At 34.0% G+C, this 14,156-nt stretch overlaps 1 protein-coding gene across 2 annotated transcripts; it reads left to right on the forward strand.

The window, feature by feature from the left end:
* The first annotated feature begins 1,361 nt into the window (after positions 1 to 1,361).
* LOC111060539 (28S ribosomal protein S2, mitochondrial) lies at positions 1,362 to 13,249 on the forward strand. 2 transcript variants are annotated; one of them, XM_039433345.1, is made up of 4 exons: positions 1,362 to 1,609; positions 1,851 to 1,961; positions 9,235 to 9,486; positions 11,866 to 13,249. In XM_039433345.1, the coding sequence occupies exons 1-4, from the start codon at positions 1,579 to 1,581 to the stop codon at positions 12,279 to 12,281; spliced, it is 810 nt and encodes a 269-aa protein (XP_039289279.1). In that variant the 5' UTR covers positions 1,362 to 1,578; the 3' UTR covers positions 12,282 to 13,249. The 2 variants fall into 2 exon arrangements, with proteins under 2 accessions (XP_039289279.1, XP_039289281.1); XM_039433347.1 differs by lacking the exon at positions 9,235 to 9,486 and adding an exon at positions 5,461 to 5,712 and having other exon boundaries at positions 1,365 to 1,609.
* The last annotated feature ends 907 nt before the right edge of the window (positions 13,250 to 14,156 follow it).

Consider the following 14,156-nt stretch of genomic DNA (forward strand, 5'->3'; position numbering starts at 1 on the left):
CTCTCTATTAATGTTTTTATACCCTTTTCTCAATTATTATTTGATTATAAGCATGACCAATCTATAGATTGCCATAGATAGCGATTACATAGTGATGAATAAATATTATGTTATAAATTTATTATAGGTCTATTATTCATAATATAAATAATTATAATATGAAGCAATAAACAATGAATGTTTATTGGTGGAGACGAAAAGCAAATCAGTATAAGTAAATCTTGAATAAATAAATCATAAAACTAATAGAAATTTCATAAATAATTTATGAAATTTCTATTAATTTTACAGATAAAGTAAGATTTTTAAGATATCATTAAGAATAAGTACGGTACAATACTTTACCTACAGAAATTGGAACAATAATATACAAATAGAGGATTTTATACGATTAGGGTTTCAAAACCATTGCCAGCAATATTTGAAACGATAAAAAAATGATGATAATTTGCATAAGAAAACTAGTCTCCTAGATTTGGTTGATATTGGGGCTATGGATAGAGGTTGACCTAACAAGTGTCGTGCTATAATATGAGACGTTTCGCTACAATACAGGGTGAGTTATTCACTCAAACAAAGTCTTTCCTTCACTCACAGATCAGAGAAATCACTCATTTGTGAGAGTTGGAGCGATTTTAATTTTTGCAAAATCCATTCATGGATTTCATAAAAAATGCAAATTTTCCAGATTTTGTTAATATTATTTGGGCTATGGATAGAGGACATAGAGGTTGACTAACAAGCTAACAGCTATAGGCCTATGTTGTAAATTTATTATTCATACTATGAAGCCTTATACAATGAATGTTTATTGGTGGAGGAAAAAAGCAAATCTGTAAGTAAATTCTGAATTTATTACATTTTTATCAATTTTACTCATAATTATTATGAATAAGTACGGTTGAGAGTACCCACTTCTAAAAAAATGGAAACAAGATACAAATAGAGGATTTGAAGGTTTCAAAACCATTGCCAGCAATATTTAAAATGATGGAAAATGATACTAATTTGAATAGAAAAACTAGAAGTTTTTCTATATCCCAACCAAATATTTATAAAAAATATGGATTATTAGATTAAGTGGATGAGATAATTTAACAAGTGACTGGACAGTTTTTTAAATTTTAATTTTCAAATGAACTACTGAAACCTTTGTTTCCATGAATAATGAATGATACTCATTCTATTTTATGGGAATAATTCTCAATATCCATAAATATTTGAGAAGTTATAATGAAAATCCTTCTAAAAATATTAAAAAGCATCAAGTCTGATAACAGCGAGCTATTTGAAATTTTGAATAATCCCGCGTGAAAGAAAAAAGCAATGCCACAGCTGTACAACACAGGCTGTACAACAATAATTATTATTCAACAAGCAGTGGATTCGTATAGTTTTCAAAATAGGTTAGGATTTTTAGGTTATCCTCAATTATCTTGAAAACACTTTTTTGCATTATTAATACTGTACCCAGATAAATAAATACAATTCAACTTCAATTATATGTAAGTTATGGAGTAACTCTGCTTAAAAACCGTCAACTTAGAAATTTTCCAATACATTTTACGCTTTGGAAAAATGGAGACTCGACTACTGCATTTACCGATTTGTAAGTAAATTTTCTATAATTATTAACACTTTACTAAAATATCCAATATAATTACTATTTCCTGAGCTTATAAGCTCTCTGTTCTATCCATTAGTAATGATAAGAATTGTATCCTCACTTCAATTTTGTGATTTCCAGTATCTGGTATGATTGCCTACATAAGGAGCATTCCATATTTTAAAAATAATTTACTATGAATAGCAACAAGCTTATTATTTATTGTTCTCTTGCTGTTTTTCAGTCCGTTCGATGCTGAAGAATATCAATCTGGGCAAATCATGGTGTTTCACAAGATCCTTATCTACTCAAACCAATCCTGCCCCTATTGAGGCAGCGGCACCAACACTTCAAGGTAAATTTCAATTTTTTTCCAATCTTTTTGATCAACGAAAGTTGGCTGATAGCACAGTCATCTCCATACTCTAATTTTTATAACTTCCAATACGAAAAAATACAGTGCATTCAATTCGGAAAATATAAAAACCAGAGTATTATATAGGTGTGTATTATAGAGTGTAAAAGTGTGTTAATACATCGCAGCTCGGAATGGATCAAGAAACCATCACCTTTATTATAGGTTGACTCACGGGTTCAATGCCAGCTCTACACTTTCGCCAAGTCGCTTTCCAAGCGACTCAGAGTATGCATCCATACCGGCAGAGTGAAGACGAGCGGTGGCATAGCAGCCATCCACACTATCTAGCTCGTCAACACTCGTGTGCACTTGGCGAGTGTGTGGAAACGGCATACCAGAGTCAATGGACTTTAATAGCTTTAAAATCAGATTCAGAGCTTACCGATCAGATTAAGAGCGATACCACATTAGGCGTTTTCAGACGATTCGGTAGGGTAGGAAGCTCTCCGATTAGCAGATAATCAGCTGATTCCCAAACGTCAACCCAGTCAAATCGAAGAGCTTCTTTCCCTGCTGACTCGTATGAAAACGCCTAATGTAGTCTCACCCTAAGGCTCAACTCACACTTACGCGACTCAGGTCGAGAAGAGACTCGACTCTAGTCGAGAGCATGTGTTTTCAAATGGTGACGTTGCGGAGACTAGAATCGACTGGTCTAAGTGTCACCATTTGGAAACACATGCTCTCAACTAGAGTCGAGTCTCTTCTCGACCTGAGTCGCGTGAGTCAAGTGTGAGTTGAGCCGGAGAGATGAAAAGGTGAAATTAAGTAAAACTGATCAAAGATTAAGTAAATCTGATCTTACATCACAATTGATTTTGCTCAAGCACTGATTCTCTAGAGTTTCTGAGCTAATGGGCAGAAAAAACCATTGGTAGGCTACCATTGAGAAAGTAAGGCTTCAAAAAGGAAATTTATATAATAGTGCAACCATGCATCAGAAGACGATATTCTATTATAGTGAGGCCAACGTTATAATGGCAGAATTTGATTAACATTGGTACTGCCAATTTACCGGTATTAGCTATCATTTATAGAAGGCAAAACATAGATTCATTATGAAATTATTGAAAAATGTAATTTCTTGCTTAATAAAATATAATTCATTATTTTGAACAAGAATGAATAGTTAATATTACATCAATAAACCTGTATTATCTACCGTCTAAAAAAGGCATTGACAAGACAGAGGATCGGCAACGCTGTTTTCCTATCTTTTTTCACTGCCATTATAACATGGACCCACTATACTCTCTTCTCTTCCTGATCCTCTTCTTTCACTTCCAGTACTTCCTCCTCCACCTCCTATCCTCCTCCTCCTCTTCTTTCTCTTTTCTTATTTTTCTTTTTTCCTTCTCTTCTTACTACTCATCTTCTTCCTCCGTGTGGCAGAGAATCGGCAACGATCTTCTCCTATCTTTCTCCACTGCCATTATAACGTGGACTCCATTATAGTTGCTTAACATAATTTTTTCTAGAATTTCTTTATCCATTATGAACTGTTATATATATGTTTCATCAAGTCTTAACACTATAGTGAGGTCCACGTTACAATGGCAGTGTTTGATTAGCAATGGTATTGCTATCCTTGTCTATCATTCAACAAAGCTAATAGCGCTATCTCTTTCTCGCTTTGCTCTGTTGCCAGATCGTCTTTTAACAATGTAGAATTAATAATTAATTAAGAAAATATTTCATCTTAGTTATGGAAATGCTCTATGAAATTATTGAAAAATATAATTTCTTGCTTATATAATTGATTATTTTAAACGAGAATGAACAGTTAATATTACATCAATAAACCTGTATCAGTTACCGTCTATAGAAGGCATTGACATGTCAGAGGATCGGCAACGTTTTTCTCCTATCTTTCTCAACTGCCATTATAACGTGGACCTCACTATACAATGACGACTTGCAGACTATAATTTAATAGTTTAACAAGTTTGATGGTTTCCATGTGAGTTCTGTTTCAATTATTTTGTGAAATAGCTTAAGATATAATCATAGACAAAAGGTAGCATAAGAAGATATCCCATGGTTTCGGTCGTTTATGTCCCGAATTTCTAGCCGATTCGTCCTTAACTCAAGCCGATTACTGTTGACTACTGTCTTCAATCACTGTTTTGTTGGGGGTGAGAGTGTAAGAACAGCACAGTATGAGAGACTACCAGCGTCACATAGCTTCATGAAAAAGAACCACTAGGATTATCGGCTTGAGTTAAAAGTGAAATTTTGGAACATAAACGCCCTATACCATGGGACATCTCCTTTATATGCTGTCTTTTCCCAATGAATTTATTAGCGGTTTCTATGCTGAAGAATTTAGGAACAGCTGATTAGATGTGGAAAGCACGCTTGGACATGAATAGCCGCTGTTACGAGAAGTTTTTTGTTCTTGACCTTTATTATGACAGTTTTTATGTTCTTGACTTGTTCACTTGTGACCATACCTATGACCACGCCATGAACAGAAACTCATTATTATTATTAAGTTCACTTGGTCTTATCTTTTTATGCTATATCTGTAGTACTGATAAGTAAACAAGGGTTAAGTCACAAAATGCCGATTTTGACTTTTCTCCATGTTCTTATCAGAATAATTTGCTCTTTTTTTGGAATAAAGAATTCAAGTCTATGTAGTATCGTTTTAGAGTTTGCATTCTCATGGTAAAATGGATACATCTCAGAAAAAAATCAATCCTGTTTGATATAAATGATACATTCAACTCATAACCTTTAAAAGGTGAAAGTCAAATTATAACTTTCAAGAAAAGAAATAAGTATTGATATAAATTATACAAGTCAACTTATCCCCTTCAAGACGCGGCAATAGGGTATTGATATAAATGAAACAAGTCAACTCAAATCAAGATCAAAAAGGGTTAAGTCATAAAATACTTTGTTACAAAGGGTTTAAGTCGTACACATTTTTGTTTACACCTGTATAAAAAATGTCAATATGTGAGAAAACATTATTGGACAGAGTAAACATGTGAAGAAATATGTAGAGCAACTATTAGCGTTCTAATACTTTCAATAATGATTCATAATTTTTTTGTGTAGTTGAGAAGTTGATATTGTAGTAATTATTCATATTGAATGAAAAAGACTAAGAAACTAAGAAGAGAACTAAAGACTAAGAAGAGATTGACAATGGTGTAATAACCGAAACCGGTCTTTCTAATTATCAATAAATCAGTGGTTTTTTGACAATTTCTTAGTCTTTTTCATTCAATATTCATAAATTTCATACAGAATTTTTGAACTTTGTTTTTGCTCTCCTGAAAAATCATAAAAAATGACTCAACACCTTATACTTATTAGTACAGATATTTTCTCTATGATATAGGCTAATCTACTTGAAATCGGTACATTTATTGATGTTTTATAAATTTGTAATTTTTTGTGAAACAATTTTTTTTCTGTTCTCCAGCCAGCAAAAACCCAATGGATTACCCGGACTACTTCCAGGTCCACAACATCTTCACCGTGGAGGACATGTTTAGAGCCCGCGTGCACTTTGGCCACAAGGAAGGCTCGCTGGACCCCAAGATGACGCCATTCCTGTTTGGCTCGCGACTCGGTCACCTCATATTTGACCTTGACAAAACAGCTGATTTCCTGAGACAGGCGCTCAATTTCACTGCGCATATCGCTTACCGAGGCGGTGTCATTGTTTTCATAGGTTGGTAAAACTTACTATATAGTTTACAGAGTCCTTGTATAAGATACAGACAGTTGCACATTGTGTTAATGAACTGTAGATATTAGAGACTGTGTTTATAAGTGACTAGCCGTCTGGCTCGCTTCGCTCGCCATATCCGTCAAGCCAGGGGGCTCCGCCCCCTGGACCCCCGACTGGATCGTCCAAGAATGAGATCTGCAAGCTCGCATTTTTCATTTGAGCATTTTTATCATATGTTAGGACGATCCAGTCGGGGTCCAGACTAAACGTCTGGCTAAACGGATATGGCGTTTATTCCCAGGAATAGTTCCGATTGAAGTAGCAGTGCCCAATCAATTTTTCCGCGATAAATGCATTTCAATCTTCAACTTGGTGCCAACCTAACAAAGTCAACTCAACTTAATGCCAACCTGACAAAATTATTAATTTAGTTACCAGTTAACAACTGTTTCGAAGAGGTACTCTCTCTAGATTAGAGTTCTATATTAACATATGGTATGGACATTTTTCAATTATAAATTAAGAGAATAAGAAGAATATACATGCTAAAAGACGAACTTTAAACCCTTAAAAACCACCCTTAGAGTTAAAATATTGCCAAAAGATTTCTTAGTGCGCCTCTAAAGGGCTAACTGAACATACCTACCAAATTTGAACGTTTTTGGTCCGGTAGATTTTTAGTTCTGCGAGTGAGTCAGTCAGTCAGTGAGTGAGTGCCATTTCTCATATATATATATATATATATATATATATATATATATATATATATATATATATATATATATATAATAATATTTTATTTATTCAATACAGTATCAAACATTTGTTAATAAGAACCACCTGAAAATGATGTATCATGCTCTTGTCAAGTCAATTCTGCAGTATGGCATAGTTGTTTGGGGAGGCTGTTTCAACTGTCATATTGCTGAATTATTTGTAGCACAAAAACTGATAATTAAAACTATATTAAACAAACCCGGCTCTATCCAACGGATATGGTTTTTAGTGATTTTGAGGTCATGACTATACGTCAATTATACATAAAAACCGTAATTGAGTACTTAATAAAATATAGATCCGATTTTCCTCTCACAATAAACTCTACTCTTAATTATTATAATCTAAGGGCCACTGCTAACAAATATGTAACCTATAACACTAATATTGAATGTATAAGGAGGCAATTAATTTACATAGGTACTAAAAATAAACTCATTCCGAATCACTTTCTCATGGACAATAAGGTCAGCGGAAAAATTAAACTGGATATAAAAAACTGGACATACAGTAATTCTTCTTCCATTTAGATATATGACTCGAGATTTCTGCTCCAGCATTTTTATTTTTTTTTCATTAGTTTTTTCATTTTTCAGTGGACTCGCTTACCTTTATTTTGAGTACCTATTCCTCTGTTTTCTTCCTTCCCCCCATTTCTCCCTTCCTTTTTTCCTCATTACTTCTCTTCTCTTCTTTGCCTGCCTATTACATGGGAAACCATAGTTGGCTAGGTATCTTCCTCTCTTTTTTCTCTTCTCCAACACACCCAAACACTAAGCCCATGGTTTTTTATATTTGTAACATTTTATTGTGTTTTATTTGTTTCGTAAATCTTTGTAATTTTGTTTTTGTCTTGTTTTGTGTGTTTTTAATAAATTGAATTGAATTGAATTGAAACAATACAATTGAATATCGTCATTAAAATGAACTTATACCTAATAAAAAATACTAATTTTCATGTTATACATAATATCACAGGCTATAGTCACAGTTTACAGTCTTGTATCAGTCATATTTGAGTGGTTGAGTGGTAGAGAGGACTTAAAAGTCCTAACTCCGCCTAATAAAGAATTTTTTCATTTCATTTCATTTCATTTCATATTTTCAACATAGTAATATTTAACTTCGTTATTTTATAATAAATTCACAGCCTAAATATGATTGTCACATAAAAAGTCATTAACACTATAAAAACATTTGTTAGAAAGGTAACTGTATAAATCTGTTTTGAATGTTTTGTTTCTATGATCTAAACTACCAGGCAGTTTATTCAGGAATTTTGTCCCAATGTAACTGGTCTTTTTTTCAAACATAGCTAGCCTATGAGGTTGCACAGTCAAATCATTTCTATTCCTTGTATTGTGAGAGTGTACCTGTGCATGAGTCACAAATCTATCAATATTTTTTACAACATACAATATTGTTTTAAAAATAAAAATGCACGGTACTGTTAATATAGACATTTTCTTAAAATATTCTCTACAAGGATGATTAAACCCCAGGCCCGCCAAGTACCTAATAGCACGCTTTTGTAGTACAATATCTTGTTAATATTCTGTAATGTTGTGCTACCCAGAGCTCTATACCATATGAAATATGAGAGTAAATCAGTGCATAATATAATGTTTTTGCTGTTTCATTGGGCACATACCTAACCATGTTCCTTAATACAAACAGATTACTACTGATTCTAGTGGCCAATTCATCAGTATGCACATTCCATGAGAGATCCTTGTCTATCATTAACCCAGTAGGTTTGCCTCTGTTACATTTTCAACCATTGAATCGCCAATACTAATCATAGGCTGGAAGAGATGATTTTTAGACCCAAATTGAATACACTTACTCTTTTGCGGGTTCACTGCCAATTTTGACTCATTATAATATTGTGCAACCAAATTTGTTTTAACATTAGCTTCTACCTCAAGATCATTCAAGTTTTTGTTGTTGAACATCAATGATGTATCGTCAGCGTAGAGTGTAATATTCAAACCTACTGGGACTGAGGTTTGCACATTGTTAGTGTAAAGGACAAAGAGCAATGGGCCTAAAATAGAACCCTGTGGCACCCCTCTTGTAACACTCAATCGCATCGATTGAGCTACATGAGACTGAGATTCAACTGTAACAAATTGAAACCTATTTGTCAAATAGGACTTGATTAGACAACTACAGATTCCTCTTATTCCAATATTTGAAAGCCTATCAAGAAGTATGTCGTTATCAACGCTATCAAAGGCCTTTGAAAGATCCATGAATGTACCGATAACAACGTTTCCTTATCAACCTGTTCAATAACATTCTCAACAAAAGTGACCGCTGCAGTAATTGTCGACCTACCTTTACAAAACCATATTGACAAGCTGAAATTAAATCAAATTTTCGAGGTAAGTCATTATCCTGGAATAAATTAGTTTCTCAAATACCTTTGACAGAGATGGAAGAATAGAAATAGGTCTATAATTTTATATATATATATGTATATATATATATATATATATATATATATATATATATTATATATATATATATTATATATATATATATATATGTGTTTATTTTTCTGTCTGGCGAAAAATAGCGTTCGCACCACGGGCAAAAATGTTTTTCCGGCTCTCAATCTTTTCTAGTCCTTGGCCTACGGCCTCGGACTTAAAAACCGATTTCGAGCCAAAAAAGTCTCATTTTCGGCCCTAGGTGCAAAATATACTATTTTGTGAAACAAATTTTTTTTCTGTTTTCCAGCCAGCAAAAACCCAATGGATTACCCGGACTACTTCCAGGTGCACAACATCTTCACCGTGGAGGACATGTTTAGAGCCCGCGTGCACTTTGGCCACAAGGAAGGCTCGCTGGACCCCAAGATGACGCCATTCCTTTTTGGTTCGCGACTTGGTCACCTCATATTTGACCTTGACAAAACAGCTGATTTCCTGAGACAGGCGCTCAATTTCACTGCGCATATCGCTTACCGAGGCGGTGTCATTGTTTTCATAGGTTGGTAAAACTTACTATATAGTTTACAGAGTCCTGGTATAAGATACAGACAGTGATAGTGTTGCATATTGTGTTAATGAACTGTAGATATTAGAGACTGTGTTTATAAGTGATTAATCTTTATATTGGCCAGCTGAATACTTGTTAGTTGATTGAATTATTGCCTGTAGTAGAGTAAATTATCTGTTATTTTGTGAGTCAATAGTTTAATCTATTTAGTTTAGAATGAATGAATGAATGAATCATAGAAGACATTTATAGAAGGCAGATATTTTCATATGCAGATAGAATGAATTTATTTTGCCGAAAACAAAATACAAAAAAGCTTTACAAAAAATAAATATAAGTATATGCTACTGCACTTAAACCAAGATACATACATTTATTCAACGAAATTTACATTTATAATAAAATTAATATTATAATAAATGATATTCTTTATATTATAAATAATAGTTATTAAATGAAGATTTAATTTATGTTCACATGCATAAGTACAGTAGGTGAGGCAAAAACACCGGCAAAAGGAAGATTCCTTGTGCGCCAGTGTGAGTCGTAAATCAGCTTGATCAGGGATGTAATATATAAACTTGAATTTAGCGTATGAAGTGTTCGAAAATGTAATTTATAATATGAAATTGATTTTTGTATAAAAGTCAACCATTGGAAATAATTCAAGTTCAGCCATGCCTCTAAGGCTCTTTTTCTGTGTTTATTTCGGAAATTATTAAATGGAAATTCACTTTCTAGTATATTTATGAATTTACTGCTAATGTAGTAACATCCAATTCACTGAACAAAATCTCACTATCATAAGTTCTAGGTTTCTTTAAAATTGTCTTTATAATGAATTTTTGTATTAGAAAAAGGTTTTTAATATGGGAAAGTCCCACCCCAAACTACTAAACCATATCGCATTAGGGATTCTACTAGTGCCGTATATATCTGTTTGCACTCTGAGAAAGATAGCACATTTTTCAATTTATGAAATTTATAAAATAGGTATTTTAGTCTTTTACATAGGAGGTTTACATGGATGTTCCATTTGAGACACTCATCGATCCATATACCAAGATATTTGAGGTTTGATTTCCAATTAATAACAGGGCAGGAGCATCTATCAATGTTTGGTTGATTTATTGAAGAACAGTTTGAATGGATTTTTAACTTATATTGATTGTTAGGTTTACCCTCTCTATTTGCTGAAAAAGCTATGTAATTGGGGTTTTCTACATTTAAACTCAAAGCATTAGAGTCCATTCTTCACAATATTCATATCTTGCTCTGCAAGAGCAAAATAAAATAAAAGAGTAAAATAAAGTGAAATTATAACTGCAAGTGTTGTCGGCTCATTCTATAGTTTAAGAACCCACAAAACTAGGTTTTGCAGAGGGAAAATCCGTGACATTCGCCTTTGAGGCCTTACTTTTTTATAGTGAAAGGTTAGAATGTGCTACTCATGTAAGAGCTAAATATGCAAGTATAGGCATAGCTTGTGTTTGGTCGTCTGCTCTGTTCTCTATCTATGAATTGAGTTTTAGGTTAGTTGAGTTCTGAATTTTTAAATAATAGCGTGATAAAATGTCATCTTTATAATAATCTTCAGCATAATCTTAATATAATCTCAATAGCCTTCTTATAATGGTCTACCCTCTCATCTTTTTTTAATGCCTATTTCCTATTCTGTGATGGCTATCTTTATATCCGATAGGTATCTTTTGTAGGAATAATGGTGATATATATCATGGTTGAATCTAAAAAGAGTTTTAAAGTTCTCAACTATTGGTTGTGATCGTATCTGGTATAGTTTCCTTTTCCTCACACGAATTAGTTGAGCCATTTTACTATGAGCAAAAGGTCTAGCTGCTCTAGACTAGACTCACCTTTTTTGAAACATTTGCTTCAAAAGTTGAGCAAATGCTCTAGTTTATTCATACAATTATGAGTATAAGCTTTTACTTTTGAGCAAATGCTCAAATAATTTCTCACATAGGAGAAATTGATGGCTTGAAGGAGTTCAAAAAAACACTCAGGGAATTCCTTATTGTATTGTGTCCATACAGGTTAGCAGACTTCATTGTTGAATAATGTCTGTTTGATGTTATGTGGGATCTGTTATGTTGAAATATGAGGGATGATAGATATTAGATTGAATTTTGACGTGTCATATACTGCGGGATTGTTGCTCCCTTAATGCAGTTTAATAATTGTGACGAACAAGAAAAGTAAAGTAAACGATTTTTTGATGAGCATGAGCAAAAGGTTTTGCTCACGTTTATTCAAAGAAAATGAAGCATATGCTCCATATTTTAGAAGTATAAGCAAATGCTCAACTTTATTCATATGGCCCGATGACTAATGTATTGTTTGTTTGCACAGGCCAGTCGCCGCAAAACTGTCACCTGATCGAGGACTGCGCGCGCGCATGCGGCGAGTACGCGCACACACGCGCCTGGCGAATCGGCACCTTCACCAACTCGACCATGGTGTACGGTGCAGTCACCCGGCTGCCAGACTTGTGCATCTTCCTCTCCACACTGCGAACAGTTCTTGACGAACACTTCGCCGTCATCGAGTGCGCCAAGATGCTGGTGCCGACTGTCGGCATAGTTGACAGTAACTGCAACCCGAATCTGATCACGTATCCGGTGCCAGGAAACGACGACAGCCCCGCCTCGGTGCAGTTCTACTGTCGAGTGTTCAAGGAGGCCATCAGGCGTGGCAAGGCGGAACGGGAGAGGGTTTTGGGGCGGTCAAACAGTGAGAGTGACAATAAATTAGTTGAGGGAAAGTAGTTGAAACTGTTAACTAGTTGAAAATGTAAACTAGTTGAAATGTTCAACTATTTGAAAGTGGTTGAAACTGTTAACTGGTTGAATAGGTAAACTAGTTGAAACGGTAAACTATTTGTAACTGGTTGAAAAAATGAAATTGATTTAGGGCCTGAACACAGGATCTGCGATCGAGGATATAGTTGGAGTTCTTGGGGGATAATGTTATAAATACCTAAAGCTGCGTTTACACCAAAGTTATTAACAAATTATTATTAACAGTTTATTTCTCCGTCCTTATAGATTCTATTAGATTGAACATAAATTATCATACACATGATGAAAGTATGTGTTTGTCAAGTTCCGTTCAATCTAATAGAATCTATAAGGACGGAAAAATAAATATTTTGTTAATAACTTTGGTTTAAACGCAGCTTGAGCTGGCCACTAACGACAGGACATAATGTTCATCATGTATGTTTTGTCATCAGCAAGTGGCTACTAACATAGAATAAACCACTGGAAAATTACAAATTATAATGATACAAAAAATAATTTAACCTCAAATAGAGCAGTAAATAAAAAAAATAAACAAAAAATCTAACCACGAAAGTTTTGTTAGAAGCATTCTGCTGTGATGACACAACAATCTATGACGATATGTGTGTATTCACATGTTCAACACACTGTACTATCGTTAGTGGCCATCCTAAGATATACAAGTCGACCCAAGACTGCTGCCCTCTGTGTGTCTCTAGACCCTAAATCAATTTAAACTTTCATTGTTCAAAAGTCAAATTGGTAAACCATTTGAATTAGTTTATCAACTAGTTTCAATCTACTTTGTAACCAACTTCAATTCAGTTGAAAAACTGCAAGTTGCAACTAGTTGACAAGTGTGAATGGAAAGTAGTATAGTTGCGTGGAAGTGTACGTAATGAAAAGTAAGCATGTAAAGTTTTAATAAAGAGTTAGTGTTGTATTGAAATGTTCTGATATTTTTTTAATTACCACCCAATATCGATTAACTGAAAAGTGTGTTGCTTCTCAATGGAAAGTCCAATTCCACATCCACACTCTCACCAAATGTGTACAAATGACGACAAGCGCGAGAGAGTGTGGATGGGTGGTTTGCCAGCGCTCGCCTTCACTGGCTTTGGCTTGCCATCGCTCCGATTTTTGTCGAGCGGAGGCGAGTGGCCAGTCGAGCATCCACAAATGGTCACATTGCAGTGTGCATGGCTAGACCAACGTGGCCGAGCTTACAAGCCACTTGGCAAGCGACTTGGCGAGAGTGTGGACTAGGCATTATATTTACCTGGACCTGTTTCTTATAAAAATACAATTTAAAAGTCCTGTAGATGAAATAATGAGTAATAGATGAAAACTATAATACATATTATGTTTATTTTGTACATAAATTAAATACAGTAAATATAATACAGTGATAAAACTCTCAAATGAATAATAATAATATATACAGCATTCATAAATAATTTGAAAGTAAAAGAAGACTACTTTATAATAGGCTACTAATAAAGCCTTTATAAAGGCTTTTTAAGGCTTTTAAGTAGCCTTTATAAAGGCTACTTTATAATTTGAAAGAAAAAGTCTACTTTCTAATAACTGAAATACAGTGATAGGATAACTCAGATATTATAGATAATGCAGACTTTCAATCACACAATTATTTTCAATAAAACTGCAAGTAAATTGATATTCCTCTTTTCTATTAGGATGGAATCATGTTTTTTTAGATCTCTTTATTATTAGGCCCCGGTCGCACAAAAGCCGGTTAAATTTTAACCGTGATTAATTTCACGAGAACCAATCAGAAAAGGTCTTTTTGATAAAACGGCTTCTCTGATTGGCTATTAGGAATTTACCACGATTAAAATT

Source organism: Nilaparvata lugens, chromosome 7 (assembly GCF_014356525.2).
Source record: "Nilaparvata lugens isolate BPH chromosome 7, ASM1435652v1, whole genome shotgun sequence".
NCBI classification, from domain to species: domain Eukaryota; kingdom Metazoa; phylum Arthropoda; class Insecta; order Hemiptera; family Delphacidae; genus Nilaparvata; species Nilaparvata lugens.